This window comes from Globicephala melas, chromosome 4, assembly GCF_963455315.2.
Source record: "Globicephala melas chromosome 4, mGloMel1.2, whole genome shotgun sequence".
In the NCBI taxonomy this organism is placed as follows: Eukaryota; Metazoa; Chordata; class Mammalia; order Artiodactyla; family Delphinidae; genus Globicephala; species Globicephala melas.
Window position 1 is genome coordinate 79,995,005 of NC_083317.1, and position 17,140 is coordinate 80,012,144.

Genomic DNA, 17,140 nt, shown 5'->3' on the forward strand with positions numbered 1-17,140 from the left:
GTGCCCCGGTGTGCAAATCTGTGTGCTTATGTGTACACAGGCCACTCTCAGACACACCTTAGTAAAAAGCAGGGCTTGAGTTTGCTTTGATGTGCTCATAGAAGAAAAAGTAGGGAAGGGGAGGTATTCATTTATTCAACAAATATTCATTGAATGCCTACCATTTACTAGAGCTTGGGGTATAGTGGTAATCAAGACAGAAGTGCCGGTCGGCTGGGTGCTTACATGACACTGGGGGGAACAGACAATAAACACTAAACACAATCCACAGGTTAATTATATAATGAGTAGTAAGGTGATAGGCAAAGAAGTGAAACAGAGCAGGGTAAAGAGGGTCCACGTGAGGTGGGGTGCATGTTACCACTGAAATATGTTGATCAAGGTGGTCCTTGTTGAAAGGGTGACATTTGAGCAAAGACTTGAAGAAGTTGAGAAAGTCAGCCATGTAGCTTTCTGGGGAAAAGCATCCCAACCAGAAAGAACAGCCAAGACCTTAGTGGGAATGTGCCTGGTGTGTTTGAAGAAGAGCAAGGTTGGCAGTGTGGCTGGAGCAGGAGGGACAGGGGTGGGAGATGAAGACAGAGGTACAGGTGGGAGCCCCATCACCAGGGGGCCTGGGAAATAGGGTCCCTGCCTAATGCGCACAGGCAATGGCAGACTTTACAAGCTGCTTTCCCACCCAAGTGTCATTTGACCTCCTGACTCTTAGAGGATAGAATTAAGGTCCACCGAGTATGTTTGTGAAAACTGAGGCTGAACCAGTGGTGCACTTATCAATGATCAACAACCTGGTCTGGACTGGGGGGTGGGTTGGGAGGGCAGAGAAGAGATACCTCGGTAGCTCTCTATTCACCACTCAGATATTCTAGACATTAGTAAACTCAAGTGCTGAGATAATAGTAAAATGATAGAATAGTTAGGAGATGATGAGTTTTTATATAATTTATTTCTTTTTAATATAATTTATTTAATTGTAAATTTATGAAACAGTTTTTCACGATGGCTATGTTTAACGACAGCATTGCAAAAATCCCTGAAAAGTTGACAACTGGCCCCTGTAAGTTGGTAAGAGCCAGCTCCAGGGCACCAGTGCCTGGGGAGGTTAAAGTGACACATGTGAGTGGCAGGGCGGTAACCAGAAGCCAGGTCTTTTGGTCCCTATTCTAGCTCTCTTGAAAATTTTCCAAGATTTGAGGATGTGTATTCGGGCTGGGGAGGGCAGGGTCCTGGGCAGTGGTAGAGGGACATACCGGCTTGCACATTCCTGGAAAGTGCCTGGAGACGCTGGCCCGTGGCGGGTCCCTTCTCTCCGCTCAGCACTTACTTAATCACTGCTTTCACCCCAGTGCTGACTGTGACCGACCTGGAGCCAGGCTGCCTCTGCAGGAGAAGAACACAACAAGGCTTTGTTTTTGCCTGTCCCCAGGCTATTTTCCTGTCCTGAACCTTCTGGGGCTCAGCTTCCCGGTCCCAGAGGGTATTTGCATGTGAATGGGCCTGGCTCTGAAGTCACAGAAGGGGTGGATGGGGAGTTTAAGCCATTCACGGGCCAATGAGAGTAAAGCCCTTCCTGGCCCCCCTTCCCAGCCATGATTCCCAGACGCTCCCACCCACGCCCCCCCAGCCCTGCCGCACTGAGATGCCAGGCGCCTCCAGTTTCCCACCTGCGGGATGCTTGCTTCCCAAGCTCGCGGCCACCCCTCCCCAACCAGCTCTTTCTTCTCCCCGTGCTCTGCTGCCTAGAGACCGTCTCCTTTTCTGCCCGGAGCCCTCCTAGCGACTGGGCAATCCTCCTGGTAGCAGAGGGATTCGGGGACTCTAACACCTGCCAGCTGGGTCTCAGGTCCTCACACTGTTAATGGCGTCTAGCATTTGCATGTACACGATACATACCTTCCTAGGGGCTTACCCAGCTCTGTTAGGAGGTTTTTACTCCGAATAACAAATGTATAAGAACACTTTGCTGGGACTGTCAGTATATCTGGGCCCTGATGGTAGCTCTGCCATTATCTGGCCATGTGACTTTCAACCAGTTACTTCACTTCTCTGAGCCTCAGTTTCCCCATCTAAGAGAGGAAAATGATAGGTAGCCTTTAATGTCCTTTCTATCTCAGACCTTCTATGGTCTTGTAATTCCAGTTACTGAACAAGGCTGGAAGTCAGAACATCTGGATTTTTATCTCAGGTCAGCTACTCCTAGGCTATGTGACCTTGGAAATTCATGTCACCTCTCTGGTCGGGGAATCACAATGTCTACCTGAAGTGCAATCATTACAAGACAGCCGTCAGAAACAAATAAAGAAGGTGAAAACACCTTGTCAACTGGAAATTCCACATGGGGGGGGGAGTGGGAATTATTACTATTACTACCACTACTACTACAATTATTATTATTATTGTTATTATTATTATTATCATCATTATTATTTTATGGCCAAACGACTTGATCCAGGACTGAAGCAACGACCTGCAGCCCCTCACAAATGTGGCCAACTTGAGTCTTAACCCCACCAGCTGTGCTATTTTTACTTACATGGCTTTCAAGAGCTTCTGAAATGCAATACACACACACACACACACACACACACACACACACACACACACACACACACGTCTCCTTTTTTTTCTAGACCCAGGTTCTTGTCTGGCATCTGGTACCTTTACTTTGCTCCTTCTCATGATATTTAACTGCAGTTTGGGCACCTGGATAAAGTAGCAGTTTGAGCTGTTAACCCCTGGCCCAGTCCCTGGAGGGTGACAGACTTGCGGTGAAGGCGACCACAGGAGCACAGAGCACTCACTTGTGAGTCAGGGGTCCTGGGCCCAGGGCTGTCACTGAATCATTGGCCTAAATTCACACACCTAGAGAAATCCTTTGACACACAGGAAAGTAAAGGGATTCCTGGACTTGCTATTATTCTCTTGTGGATGGAAGCTTTCAGAGATCCCTTAAATTACTCTGGTCCTCTCTTATAAAATTAGGATAATATCTTTTCCATGTCACCCACCTCCCAGGACTGATAGGAGACTTGTAAAGTTCAGAGAGCCAAAGGGACCTAAGATGCCACCTGCCAAATGAGGAGGCCAGGTTGCAAGGTCTCCCTGGGTTCCCTGCCTGCCCCATCAGCCTGGGATCTGGGGGGACTCATAAAAAGAGATGTCTGTGCTGATGACCCCAGTGAGATTAGGAATGAAAGAGTGGAACCAGGAAACAAGAGAATATCTAGGGACGGTTTCAGTCTCTTAATTCTTCTTTGAATATGTGAAATTACCCATGCCCCACTTAGCTGGGAGTCCAGAAAGCTGTCACCTCAGTTGGCTGACTCTCAGTGGTCCTGTTTTTCTCACTGATTTACTGAGTGCTGACTATATTTCAGGTAACTTTCTGAATATTTTACATATATTAACTCATGTCATATTCACAAAGTCCTATGATTTATAAATACTATTATTTTCACTATTTTACAAATGAGAAAAACCTATATACAGAGTGTATTCAATTCCTAGGGCTGCCATAACAGATTGCCATTAACCTGGTGGTTTATAACAGCAGCTTCTTCTGTCACAGTTCTGGAGGCCAGAAGTCTGAAATCAAGGTGTTGGTGGGGCCATGCTTCCTCTGAAGGCTCTAGGGAAGGATCCTTCCTTGCCTCTTCTAGCTGCCTGGTGGTTGTTTGCCAGTCCTTGGCATTCCTGGCTACGGCCGCATATCTCCAATCTCTGCCTCTGTCTTCACACTTCCCTCTGTGTATGTCTCTGTGTCCAAGTTTCCCATTTCTTATAAGGACACCAGTCATTGGGTTAGGGTCCACCCTAATCCAGTATGATGTCATCTTAACATAATTTCATAGGCAAAGAACTATTTCCATATAAAATCAAGTCCAAGAGTTAGGACTTGAACATATCTTTTAGGGAATACAATTTAACCTAAAACAGAGAATTTAAATAATTTTCCTAACATATACTAATTGGTGAAGACTCATGTGCAACTTATATAAAGATGAGGTCCCACATGATCCAGTCTCAGTAAGGGGTTACATCCAAAAAAAACAGAAAACTTACACAATTGAAAGCAATTCACAATTTGACTCACTCTCTTGAGAACCAAAAAAGGGCAGAGATGTTCTTATCACAAACATTCTTAAATGTTCAATCCTCCATGCCCCCTCTCTCCCTCTCTTCTTCTTTCCCCTAAAGTCTTCAGGAATTTCACACCAAGGATCTCTTCTATCTCCCCTCATACCTCCACTTACACCCCATCCTCTGGGTCCCTCTTGGACTTGACAATCACAAAAACTGTTCCCTGACATGAGACCCTCCCTGCCATATGTGAATTTTAGTTGTTCCGAGTTTCTTGATTGTTTTCTCAGAATTTTATTTTTCACCGTATTGTTTGTGTGGAATTAAAGCAAAAAATTTCACCTCTTTTTTTAGCTTTGTTGGGACCCAAGGGCTAGAAAAAAATGAGAGAAGGAAGTGAAATAGTGATGAGGGGGTCTCCATACATGACCATGAGGAAGGGAAGACTCAGGTGGTTATAAGAGATGGAGAGACTGGAAACCAACCCTGAACTTCCAGGCTGGTTCAGCTGCCCCACCTGTGTGCTCCCTTTGTTGGTTGACCTGAACCAACTGATTTTATGCCATTGGGTAGAAGCTAGAGGGAAGTAGCTGTGGGCCCAAATTTCTTTTTAAAATACTTTTAAAATAGAAAAACAGGAAAAAGAAAAATTACCTATCATTTCACTAGCCATTGTTGTTTGCTCTAATTCCTTCCACTTTTTATTTTCAATGTATACTTTCAACATAGTTATAATTACATTGACTATACAATTTGTCCTGCTTTTTCACTTAGTATAACCTACTAAGAATGTTTCCAGATCACTGAAAATTCTCCATTAATGCAATAATTAATAGCTGCTTAACTAAGCTAATGCTAATGCAACAGTTCCCCTAGAATTGGGTATTTACATTGTTTCCAGTTTTCTATTATTATATATAACTGCTAGAAACATCATTGTTCATAAGTTTTTTCCACAACTGGAATATCCTCCCCTCAATTATATTCCCAGTTATGGGGCCAGGGAAGAACTTTCTAAGCCAAAGATAATCCAAAATGGCCTCATCTATCTTGGAAGGTAGTGAGTTTTTCATCTCTGCAACTGATCGTGAAAAGGTGGTGTGAATTTTTCAAGGGTGTGGTAGAAAAATAAGAGGTTAAATGAGGTAAATTTCAAGGCCCTAAGACGGCATGAGACTGTAATTCTCAAAATTTCAGTTCACAAAGGTCAGTGTCTCTCTTTATCCCAGATTACTTCCTTACTCTCTATAACATGTCTAGTGCTGTGTAACAAACCACTCCAAAATTTAGTAGCCAAAACAATATCCATTTTATTTGCTCTTGATTCTGTGGTCAGAAGTTTAGGCTAGACTTGGCAGGATGGTCCTTTTGCTGGATTTGCCTGAGGTCATTTCTGTGGCTCCAGGCTGTATCAGTCAGAGTTCAGTCAGAAAAGCAGAGCCTCTGTGAGTATTATGAGATAAAAGCTATTTATGGGCATTAGAACTCATGTAATTATAGGAGAGGCTAGGAAAGTAAAGATCCCAGCTTCTCCTAGACAGAGAGTTGGAGGACCACAGACAGTTCACTTATCCATTTTCGTGAAGCCCTGGCATGGGTGGAAATATTGGTATCTTCAGAGAAAGCTGAGAATTCAAGCCTATTGAAGAAGCCAAAGTTGGGTCATGAAGAGGGAGCTCATGGAGAGAAGTCTATGAGAAGCTGTTGGCTCTGAGCAGCTACTACGCCTGTGGGGACACCTGCAAGCCTCTGGTGGGCCTGGGCCACTCTTAGTCATCAGAGCCAGAAGCAGGAAAGAAGAGCTGTATGCAAAGAGGAGGAGAGTGAAGACAATTAGAACCCATTGGCACATCTACATCTGTCCATCTCTGTATCTGATCATAAAACAACCTCCAGAGAGTAAGGACTATTGCCTTCCAAACCCACACAAGTTCCTGTTTTGGCCAACAGTAACCTGGAACTAGAGAGAGAAGGAGATTCTGGGGAACATGGTTCCGAGGTTAACTAAATTGACAGCAGGACAATTCAGCACACTCCCTGAATGCCTAAATTAAATCTGAAAAGCTCTTCAAGGGCCCAGAGAAGATGTCAGTGGGGCTCCAGGATGAAGCTTGGGAACATGGACTAGCAGAGCTCTCAGGCATTTGGGCTTATAGGACGGCCTCTTTTTTTTTTAAATTGAGGTATAGTTGATGTACAATATCATATAAGTTACAGGTGTACAACACAGTGATTCACAATCTTTAAAGGTTAAAATCCATTTATAGTTATTGTAAAATATTGGCTATATTCCCTGTGCTGTACATATATCCTTGTAGCTTATTTATTTATACATAATAGTTTGTACCTCTTAATCCCCTACTCCTTTGTTGCCCCCTCCCCCACTGGTAACCACTAGTTTGTTCTCTGTATCTGTGAGTCTGTTTCTTTTCTGTTATATTCACTAGTTCATATTATTTTTTAGATTCCATATATAAGTGATATCATATAGTAGAGGACAGCATTTTTTGTTTGCCTCCTGTCTTAAAGGAGCATGAGCATTATTGACTAGGGAATCAGGATGCTGCATTGTGAACCTGAAGCCACCACTCACTAGATCATGACCTTGCTTGATTCATTTAAATCATCTGGGCTTCAAGTTTCTCATTGGGTGGCTGTCAGTGTATTTGTTAAGCTCTGGTGAGGTAACCTTATGGACATGTGGAAAGCAGCCATAGCTGTCCTCCCACAGAAATTTGACCAAGTTTTCTGCTGCTCTGCCTTAGCTTTGCCTAGGAGGTTTGTGCTGTTTCTACTAAGGTAGAAAATTCATAGAAAACAGGCTCTGGCTTCTTTTCCTTAGATCTCTCTCCCCTGTTCCCTGTCCTCAATAGAACCCCTTTCCTACATCAACAGAACCCCTTTCCTAGGTGGTGGTGGGAAGGGAGGGGCAGTTGAGACTCCTAATGCCCCTGGGACTTCGCTTTTCCCTCTGCCTGGATGTCCTCCCCTCTGCCCCCCAAACCCTCCACCTACTATTTCTACCTGCCTAAATTCTACTCAACTTTCAGTCCCCAGATCAAAGAACAGTCTCTTCTTCTTAAGTGTTCTCTGATTCCCCTCAGCTGGATGCAATATTTTCCCATCTTATAAGCCCAGGGGCTTCCTAGCTTTCATTGCAATAACTACAATCTGGTGATTCCCTAACACATACACATTTGAGTACTTATTCTCCTACTAAATTTTACATTCCCAGAGGCAGGGGACTTCCTTATTAAGCACATGCAACAAATAAGTAATTTTTGACATCCTTCACATTATAATGCAGACAGAACTTGCTATATAAATATTTGCTGAGTTGAGTTGAAAGAAAGCAGATTGAGGACATGCATCCATGGTGTTGGTGCCCTAAATCACAATAGTCTGAAAGGACATGGCTGCCCATAAGAAGTAGAAAAATGAAGAGTCTGTGATCCCCAGCCAGATGGTTCTCTAATATTACGAATTTTGTGTTTTCATTTGATAAGGTATTTCCCTCCATCATGTTAATACGATGACCCTAGAAATGGGGTAGTCTGAACAGAAGCCAGAGCTCAATCCTCCATCTGTACTCAGAAGTCAATGGTTTTTGTAGATTTTTACAATCATAGCAAGGGCTGAAGATATTAAGTAGGGCCAGTGACCCCCTCTATTTAGGTTATGGCCGGAGCTGTCACTGAGCCACATCCTCTCTGGGAGACAGTCCATGCACCCAAGATAAAGTTTCAAGAGGCCCTTGAGCCAGAAAAGTTGTTTGGCAGAGTGCCTATGTCTTTTGCCTTGCACTCTCTGGGTTGGTGGGTTCCTTTCACCAGGGTCAAAACAGTTCCAAAAGCAAAACAAGTATCAGGGAATCATGATTATCTCTCTACTCTTGAGCAAGTCACTGCCCCTCTCTGGACCTCAGTTTCCTCTAGAAGGATGGGGATCGAAACAGCTCTTAAGGGTCCCTCCTTCCACGCTCTGATATTCCAGGACTCTATTCGGAGCGGCAGGCTGAATTCCCAGGGCCCTGGGGCCTTTTCTTCCCTGCTTCTAAAGGTATATCTGGCTCAGATTTCCCCATGGGTCTCAGCTGGGGCGTGCTTACCTGTCCTCTGGAATAGTGAGGCCCTGCAGGTGATGATCGTTTACCTGCCATCATAAACGGTCCTTAAGCCTGGAAGTTACAAGGAGGGAGGTTGTTTATCACAGACTTTCATTAGGTCTCTCCCTAATCCAAATTATCTCTGGCTGATTTCACTTGAAAGTGTCCATGCTACAGGTACTATGGAACCCCAGAGACCTTGGGAATACCGAATTAGGAAGGAGGCTGCTGTGCCTGGAAGTGTTAATGCTCAAGGCATGACTCTTCATTAGTAATTGATTCTGTATCACATGGTTATAGACCACAAACAAGTTCAAGTTCATTAAGTTCTTCAGCAGGAAGTAATCTGTGTGCTGAAATTCCCGCTCACCATCCTCTAGTTGGTTTATTTCATGTATGGATATGATGACTTGTTAGAATACTAGTATGTCAGGACTGGAAGAGAGTGTAGAGCTCAGCAAGTTGAAACCCCTAGTTTACCAGGTGGATAACTACAGGAGTCAGCCACATAACAGTTTATGGTGGAGTCAGGAATACTCAGGACCTCTGAGTATGGTCCTCAGGAATACTCAGGACCTCTAAATGCCAGGTCCATACACTCCAAAGCAGAGGTCACCAAGATAGTGCATTCCAGCTTGTGCAGTTACTCATAGAAGAAGCCTTCTCCCAGGCCCTCACTCTAAATCTATTTTGTCTTATTTTTATTAAGTTCTAATGATAGCAGCTTAACTGGTTTCTATTTTACAACATATTTCAGCTAATAAACTGATTTTAAAACAGTGAATAAAACATTACATAAAGAAGACGTAAGAATTGCAAAGGCATAATAGTCTGAGGACCTTCAAAGCAGGGCAAGCAACTTTACATAACTCAATATCCCTAAGATAGTTGATGTTCATAACAATGTCCCTGGATCACCAAGAAGGATTAGCATGTTTTACCTGAGAAAGCAGGGATTTGAATAAAGCACTTTAAAAAGCATTATACCCCGCTACCCCGGAAAAAATTTTTCTAGTCATAGCTAGGTAAAAACTTCAGCTACCTGGAAAACTCAGATCAGCAAAACAGCAAAACAGCTGTGATGTTCAAGGAAGTGACATTTCAACTGTGTGCAGATAGGCACATTCTATAGCAATAAGGCTGGTGTGAGTTGGGCTAGTATCTGCAGAGAAGAGGAAAAAATAGCAAAGCTATGATCTCATTTTCTGTTTACACTTCAGTTCCCAAAGTTAGTGATTAATTGTCCTTGTGTTTTGTTGCCAGGGCAAATTGTTTTTCTTTAAAACTCCCACTTATTTTAAATAAATAAATCATTAGTTTCAAAACAGAAGTGTCAAATGTTAAGATACTTCTGACATACTAAACTAATGAACAAAACAATGAATTCATTAGAAGCTACTAGAGATAGGCAGCCTTTGAGAACTTTCTTTAATGACTTTGAAAGGCAGCAGAAATCATTCTTGGTCAGAGATTTTTCTCTCGCATCTTGGTTAAAATACCAGTCTAGAGGTTGCAAACAGAAACACTACTTTAAAAGGATCGCGGTAGGTGTAAATGATAGAGTGGTAGGTAGGCCAAGTATTGGTAGTCAAATAAATATACCAACCAGCTACAACACTGTGCTTCCCAAACCAAACACATAAATTCTGCCTTAGGCAATCAGTTTAGAATCTCTCCTTGGGTCTCTGAATTTACCCAGGGCCTCAGACTCTTGCAAAGTAGGAATTCTTTAGCAAATAGGCAATATTTGCATCTGAGTCTTAACACAAAGGCACCTATTTCTGGGTGACTCCAGTAGTTTCTGTATTATTAAGACTACCTATTAAATACAGTTCTGATTACGTCTTCCCTTTACTCACAGAATTGAGTCACTTGTTATTATGTCATTCAAGGTCAACTGTAATCTAGTTTCAACTTATTCCTCCAAATATATCTCCTCCTACAATCCCCACAGACTCCCTGGCATCTCATTGTTCTCAGAATATGTCTTGCACTTTTAGTTCTTAATGACAAATATTTATTGGGTAACTGCTATGTTCTAGGTCCTGCACCATGCACTGAAGATACATCTATGAAGAAAAGAATCTGAAAAAGAATAGATGCATACATATGTATAACTGAATCACTTTGTTGTACACCTGAAAATAACACACTATTAAGCAACTATACTTCAATAAAAATAATGAAAAGCATATGCAATTTTTTTAAAACTTCCACTTCTGATACAGATATTGTATCATTTTATAAATAAAACTCAGATATATCAATAAGTAATTAAGTAATTAATTAAGTAATCAAGTAATTAATTAATTAAAGTCTCACTCTCTTGCAGCATACATTCTAACGGGGATCCTTCACCTCCTTCTGAGTGCATCCTCAATGAGACACTTGTCACACTGTATGATAGCTCTGTCTCTGTTTTTCTCCCCCTGAACACTGCCTCCCCGTGACAGCTCTGTGTCTTACTCATCTCCCATCATCCCCACCCCACGCTTTGCTCTGTGGCAGGCACACACTGAATGTTCAATGAATGACTTATATTGTGTATAAACTTTCTTTTCCTGGAAATGTAAGTTCCTGTTGCGTATAGAATCTGTGAGATTATCTAGCTCTTATTTATTCTATTATCCAATGTTAAAATTTATTTATTTTAACATTGAGCTATTTTTAACAAATAAGCCATTTTGTTGTCAACAGGAATGACAAATGCCAAGCTACTTTTGATGGACCTAAACAAAACGAGTGAAACAGTGGCTGGACGGCCACATTGACTTAACCTGTAATGTGTCTTTCCTCAAATCCCAGAATCCCTAAACCCCTTTCTCTGGCTTTCCCAGGCTGCCTGGTCTACTTGTGGGCAGCCCCTCCGTCCTTTCTCCTGGAGACCAGCAGAGAAGAGCTAATTTGGGAAGGTGCTCATCTTGTTCCCTTTCTCTTTGACCCTAAAGGTAGAAACTGAGGAGCAGGTGCTGGCAACCTTCTGTGGCAGGGAGACCACAGACACAGAACAGACCCCTGGCCAGGAAGTGGTCCTCTCCCCTGGCTCCTTCATGTCTATCACTTTCCGTTCAGATTTCTCCAACGAGGAGCGATTCACAGGCTTTGAGGCCCACTACATGGCTGTGGGTAAGTTAGAGAAGTGGGTGGCTCATCCCCGGGTCTCCCTTTCTCTATCAAGATTAAAAGTGCCTTGTGCTCTCTTCTTTAAAATGAACACCTTATACTCACCACATAGATTCTACCAGTAATTTCTTACTGCATTTGCTCTATCACTTATCTATCCATCTATCTATCCTCTATCCATTAATTCATCTTTTTTGATGCATTTCAAAATAAATTACAGACATCAGTACTCTTCTTCCTAAATACTTTAGCATGTATATTGTTTATCTAATCTATTCACATTTTTTCCTTTTAATGTAAAATTTACATTCAATGAAATGCACAAATCTTAAGTACATTTAAATTTTCAAAAATTTATATTTGTGTCTAACACAAACCCCTAAAAAGATGTTGAGCTTTATCACTAACCCAAAAAGTTCCCTTGTGCTCCTTCCCAACTGCAACCCACTCCCACCTCCTTTAGAGGCCACAACTGTCCTGATTTTTTTCCCACCATAGATTAGCTTTGCCACTTCCAAAACTACATATAAAGGAACACATACAGAATATATTTTGTGAGGTGAGGATTTTTTTACTCAGCATAAAGTTTTTGATATTCATTCATGTTGTTGCAATGCATCAGTAATTGTTTCTTTTCCTAGCAGAGTAATTTTCCATTGTATGAATATACTGCAGTCTATTTATCCATTCTCCTATTGTTGGACACCTGGGTTCTATCCATATTTTGGCTCTCAATAAAATTTCTATGAACCTTTTTGTACAAGCCATTTTGCAAACATGTTTTCACTTCTGCAGGGTATAGATCTAGGAGCAGAATTGCTGAGTCATAGGGTAGGTGTATGTTTAGTTCTATAAGAAATTGTCAAACTTTTTCCAAAGTGTTTGCACCATTTTGTATCTCTCCACCAACGTATGAGAGTTCTGGCTGCTCCTTATCCTCACCAACATTTGATGTTATCAATTAAAAAATGTTTAACCATTCCGTGGGGTATGTAGTGGTACTTCATTATGGTTTTAATTTGCATTTCCCTGGTGCCTAGTGATGCTGAGCATCTTTTCATGTGCTTCATGGCCATTCCTGTATCTTTTGGGAAGGAATATATGTTCCAATTTTTAAACTGGGTTGAGAACATACATCTTTTTATCCTTGTATTTCCAACGCCTAGGATAGGGCTTGACCCCCATAGTGACTTATAAAGAGAGAAGCAGCATGGAGGAGAGGTTAAGAGCCCGGATTCTAGAGCCAGCCCACCTTGATTTGAATGCTGACTCCACCACTTAACTCTTGGTGTGACTCGGAGTAAGTTCTTTAATGGCTCTAAGTCTCAGCTTCATCATCTGTAGAAAGGGGATCATAATGGTCCTGCTTACTATTATCACAACTGTTAGAGAACAGTGGCACCACCAGGAGTCAGGTTGCCTGGGTTTCAACCAGGCTCTCTGTGATCTTGGGTAAGTCTCTTCATTTGTAAATGGAGATAGTGGCTACTTATGGGCCTTCGGTGAGGCTTAAATGAGGGATGCAGGAACCTCCCAACACAGTGAGTGGCCCATACTGAGTGCTCTGTAGATGTTGGCTGTTGTCTTCACCATCACACATGAACTGGTTGACTGAGAGGCTCTACCTGCCCCGCAGATGTGGACGAGTGCATGGAGCGGGAAGACGAGGAGCTGTCCTGTGACCACTACTGCCATAACTACATCGGCGGCTACTACTGCTCCTGCCGCTTCGGCTACATCCTCCACACAGACAACAGGACCTGCCGAGGTGGGGCCCAGCGATGATTCTGTGCATCACCATTATGCGCCATATTTTCCGATAAGATTAGGGGAGGCTCAGAGGAAGGACAGATGTGCAGTAGGGATGATTTAAAATTAAATCAGAGAGCTGTGCCTCAGATACCACAGGGATAAAGATGCTGAAATGCCCACCAGCCTGGAAGTCGGGTTCAGGTTCTCAGAGGACCGCATTTCAGAAGCCCTAGCCTTTAGTCCATCTTTCTTCCTGGGCAGCAGGAATTTCTGCTCCTTAGTCCCTATTTCCTCTTCTACTGTAAGTAACTGGCCAAGTCAAGGGAAAACCCAGGTTTCCCAGTCCTGAACCATAAACTAGGCTTCACCCACTAGGTCCTTTTTTCCTGCTCTTTCATGGCCCCTCAAGTTCCTCTGTTGATAGAGAGAACCTCAGTGCAAGGGAGAGAAGAGGGAAGAGAGAGGCAAAGACAGAGGTGGCAAGAAAACGTCCCATTCCTTCTAGCTCCCTTTGCTTTCACCTCTCATCAGTGTGCCTTCTCTGCCACAGTCTCCAGGCTGAGGCAGGGGTGGAGAAATAGGAGGACTCGGCCACTTTCCATGAAGACCTCCTGGCTAGCAGGTAATAGCCACATAGGAAAATGGTAAAATGTAGTAAGTGCTGTAAAAGAAGTGTGGACATGGTACCATCAGACCTGAGTCTGCACAGAGCAGTGAGCAAGCACTTCTCAGAGATGGTGCCCTTGATGAAGGAGAAATAACAAGGAAAGGAGGGCACTCCAGGCAGAGAGAACAGCTTCTGCAAACATACAGAAGCATGACAGAATTTGGAATGCTTGGGGAATTGCCAGTAGATTAGTATGACTTCAGGGTAAGGATCTGCGTTTTAGAAAGATCACTTGGAAGCTGAGTGAGGGATCATTGGAGGAGGGAAAGGCTGGAAACAAGAATTTTTTTTCCTTTCTCCTTCAAAAACGTCTACTTACTTCCAAATAAAACCCTATAGGACCCATCAGTACAAAGCAGGCACATAACAGGAGTTTTCTTGAACAGGGTTGTATTTTCCATGGTTTTCATTCAGTAAGTATTTATTGAGTATCTACTATGTGCTGAGTACAGAGGGGCTAAGAATGAGCAATGTTTCCCAATCCTGTTTTTCATTTTCACTTCTGCCCCCAGGAGCCTTTTGAAACATTCTCTTCCTAATTGCCTCACCCATGAAATTTTAATACCACAGACATACTGTATATATGCTTATGCACTGTATGTCTATCTGTGTATTATGCATAAAAAGAGTAACAACTCCCCCTCCCAAAGAACCAATTTTGGCCCCCTTAGGGGCGATATTCTCCCCATGAAAGTGGTTGGTGTAGAAAATGAAAGCTTCGGGATTCAGAAGCCACTCTAAACCTTGTTCTGCAGCTCACAGCTATGGGACTTCAGGTTAGTCACGCCCCCTTTCTGGCCACAGTTTTCTCGTTTACAAATAAGCAGGATAAACAAAGGCTTAGGAAGAATTGTCATGCCAGAGCCAGGATGGGTCAGCCCAAGGACAATGGTTCAGTGGCAAACAACAGGGCCTTGGCAGGGCTCAGCCATGGCCAGGATCCAGGACCCTGGGTGCTGGGTTGCAGCTGTGGTGAGGAACAGAGCAGAATCCCTGAGCTCAGGGAACTTACAGTCTAGTGGAGACAGGAAGATCCACTGACAAATATATTTCATACTGGCAAGCAGTGGTCAGCAGCATGAAGAGAAACAAAGGCAAGGCCAGGGCCAGAGAGTGAGGGTACGTGTGAAGGTCCTGTGTTATATGAGGGATCCAGGAAGGCTTTGAGCAGAGACCCCAGGGAGTCCTGGGCTGAGGGGAGAGCAGGACAAAAGAAGACCAGACTTTCTACCAGACCACTCCATCTCAGACCCCTCCAGCCCCCGACAAAGACCAGAGAATTTGCCAAGAAAGTTTATCACACTCACTGCCTTTGAGTATTGACTCTGCAAATTACTGGGTGTGTGACCTTGGTTAAATCACTTCCCCTCACTAAACTGCAGCTTCTCCATCTGTAAAATGGGAGTAATGATTCCTTCCCCACTTGCGTCTCAGGACCACTGGGAAAATTGTACAGTAGCCAATAAGAAAGGGGTTGCTGTGGCCATGGGTGTGGTGTGCCACTTTGCTCCGGTGTGTTTCCCACAGTGGAGTGCAGTGACAACCTCTTCACGCAGAGGACTGGCGTGATCACCAGCCCCGACTTCCCCAGCCCTTACCCTAAGAGCTCCGAATGCGTCTACACCATTGAGCTGGAGGAGGGTTTCATGATCACCCTGCAGTTTGAGGACATTTTCGACATTGAGGACCATCCTGAGGTGTCCTGCCCCTATGACTACATCAAGGTAAGAAGACAGTGGGCATAAGCCCTGGGAATGCTGGAAAATCTTGGATGAATTGGGAAAATTGACATTCTTGGCCCTCCCTTCTTCCAGGAGAGGGGGCCAAGCAGGTTTCTTCCTAAAAATAATTATTTAAAATAACATCTACCAGCTTAATTGGATCCGGTCTAGGGATCTGCCCTGTTCCCAAACTAGCCCTTTGCCCACCTGCAAAATCCCTTCTGCCAGGTAACATAACATCATCATGAAGTAACACCAGGGTGAAGGTCATGGGGACCGTCTTAGAACTCTGTCTACCACACAGCACATCCTGGGAGCTATGCTATGAGCCTTATCCAGGCACGTAACCTCTTGGGGCTTCACTTTGCCCCCTTGCCACAGTAAGGCTGACAAGATGAAGATGTACCCAGGATTATAGAATTCATCAAATGAGGGTTAAAGAGTGCTGGTCCTCAGAGGTAGAAGGAGAAAGAGTTAAAGGCATAGGCAGGACCGGGCCTGGGAGCTGGGAAATCCGGACCAGCCCAGAGTGCGTCTTCCCGTCTCTCCATCCCCGATGCCTCCATCCGAGTGTAAACCCTGCTCTCTTCCGGTCAACTGCAAAGCTACCTGGCGGGTTTGCTGGCTTCCACTCTTGCTCTACACGGTCTGCTCTCACATAGAATCCAGGGTAAACGCTATGAAAGCCAGGTTACATCAAGATTGTATTTGGAGTAAACATAAATTCCTCAACACAATATGGCCCTTGTCTGCCTTTCCAACCTCAAGCCAGGGCATTCCCTCTGTTCCAGCCCCACTGGCTTCCTTCCCGTTCTTTTATTTATTTATTTATTTTTAATTTTTTTTTAACATCTTTATTGGGGTATAATTGCTTTACAATGGTGTGTTAGTTTCTGCTGTCTAACAAAGTGAATCAGCTATATGTATATATATATCCCCATACCTTCTCCCTCTTGCGTCTCCCTCCCACCCTCCCTATCCCACCCCTCTAGGTGGTCACAAAGCACCGAGCTGATCTCCCTGTGCTATGTGGCTGCTTCCCACTAGCTATCTGTTTTACATTTGGTAGTGTATATATGTCCATGCCACTCTCTCACTTCGTCCCAGCTTACCCTTCCCCCTCCCCGTGGCCTCAAGTCCATTCTCTACTCTGCATCTTTATTCCTGTCCTGCCCCTGGGTTCTTCAGAACCATTTTTTTTTTTACGATTTCGTATATATGTGTTAGCATATGGTATTTATTTTTCTCTTTCTGACTTACTCCCCTCTGTATGACAGACTCTAGGTCCATCCGCCTCACTACAAATAACTCAATTTCGTTTCTTTTATGGCTGAGTAATATTCCATTGTATATATGTGCCACATCTTCTTTATCCATTCATCTGTCGATGGACACTTAGGTTGCTTCCATGTCCTGGCTATTGTAAATACAGCTGCAATGAACATTGTGATACATGACTCTTTTTGAATTATGGTTTTCTCTGGGTGTATGCCCAGTAGTGGGATTGCTGGGTCGTATGGTAGTTCTATTTTTAGTTTTTTAAGGAACCTCCATACTGTACTCGATAGTGGCTGTATCAATTTACATTCCCACAAACAGTGCAGGAGGGTTCCCTTTTCTCCACAACCTCTCCAGCATTTATATTCTGTACAGATTGCCAACAAACACATGAAAGGATGCTCAACATCACTA

The 17,140-nt window shown here is 43.5% G+C and overlaps 1 protein-coding gene across 3 annotated transcripts in view; it reads left to right on the forward strand.

Moving 5' to 3' along the window:
- MASP1 (MBL associated serine protease 1) overlaps window positions 1–17,140 on the forward strand; it is a 62,400-nt gene that overhangs the window by 14,110 nt on the left and 31,150 nt on the right. For all 3 annotated transcript variants that reach the window (XM_030861062.2, XM_030861052.2, XM_030861079.2), the window contains exons 3-5: window positions 11,134–11,311; window positions 12,945–13,076; window positions 15,255–15,451. In XM_030861062.2, the coding sequence (XP_030716922.1) occupies window positions 11,134–11,311; window positions 12,945–13,076; window positions 15,255–15,451 (507 nt within the window). The remainder of the gene's footprint in view (window positions 1–11,133; window positions 11,312–12,944; window positions 13,077–15,254; window positions 15,452–17,140) is intronic.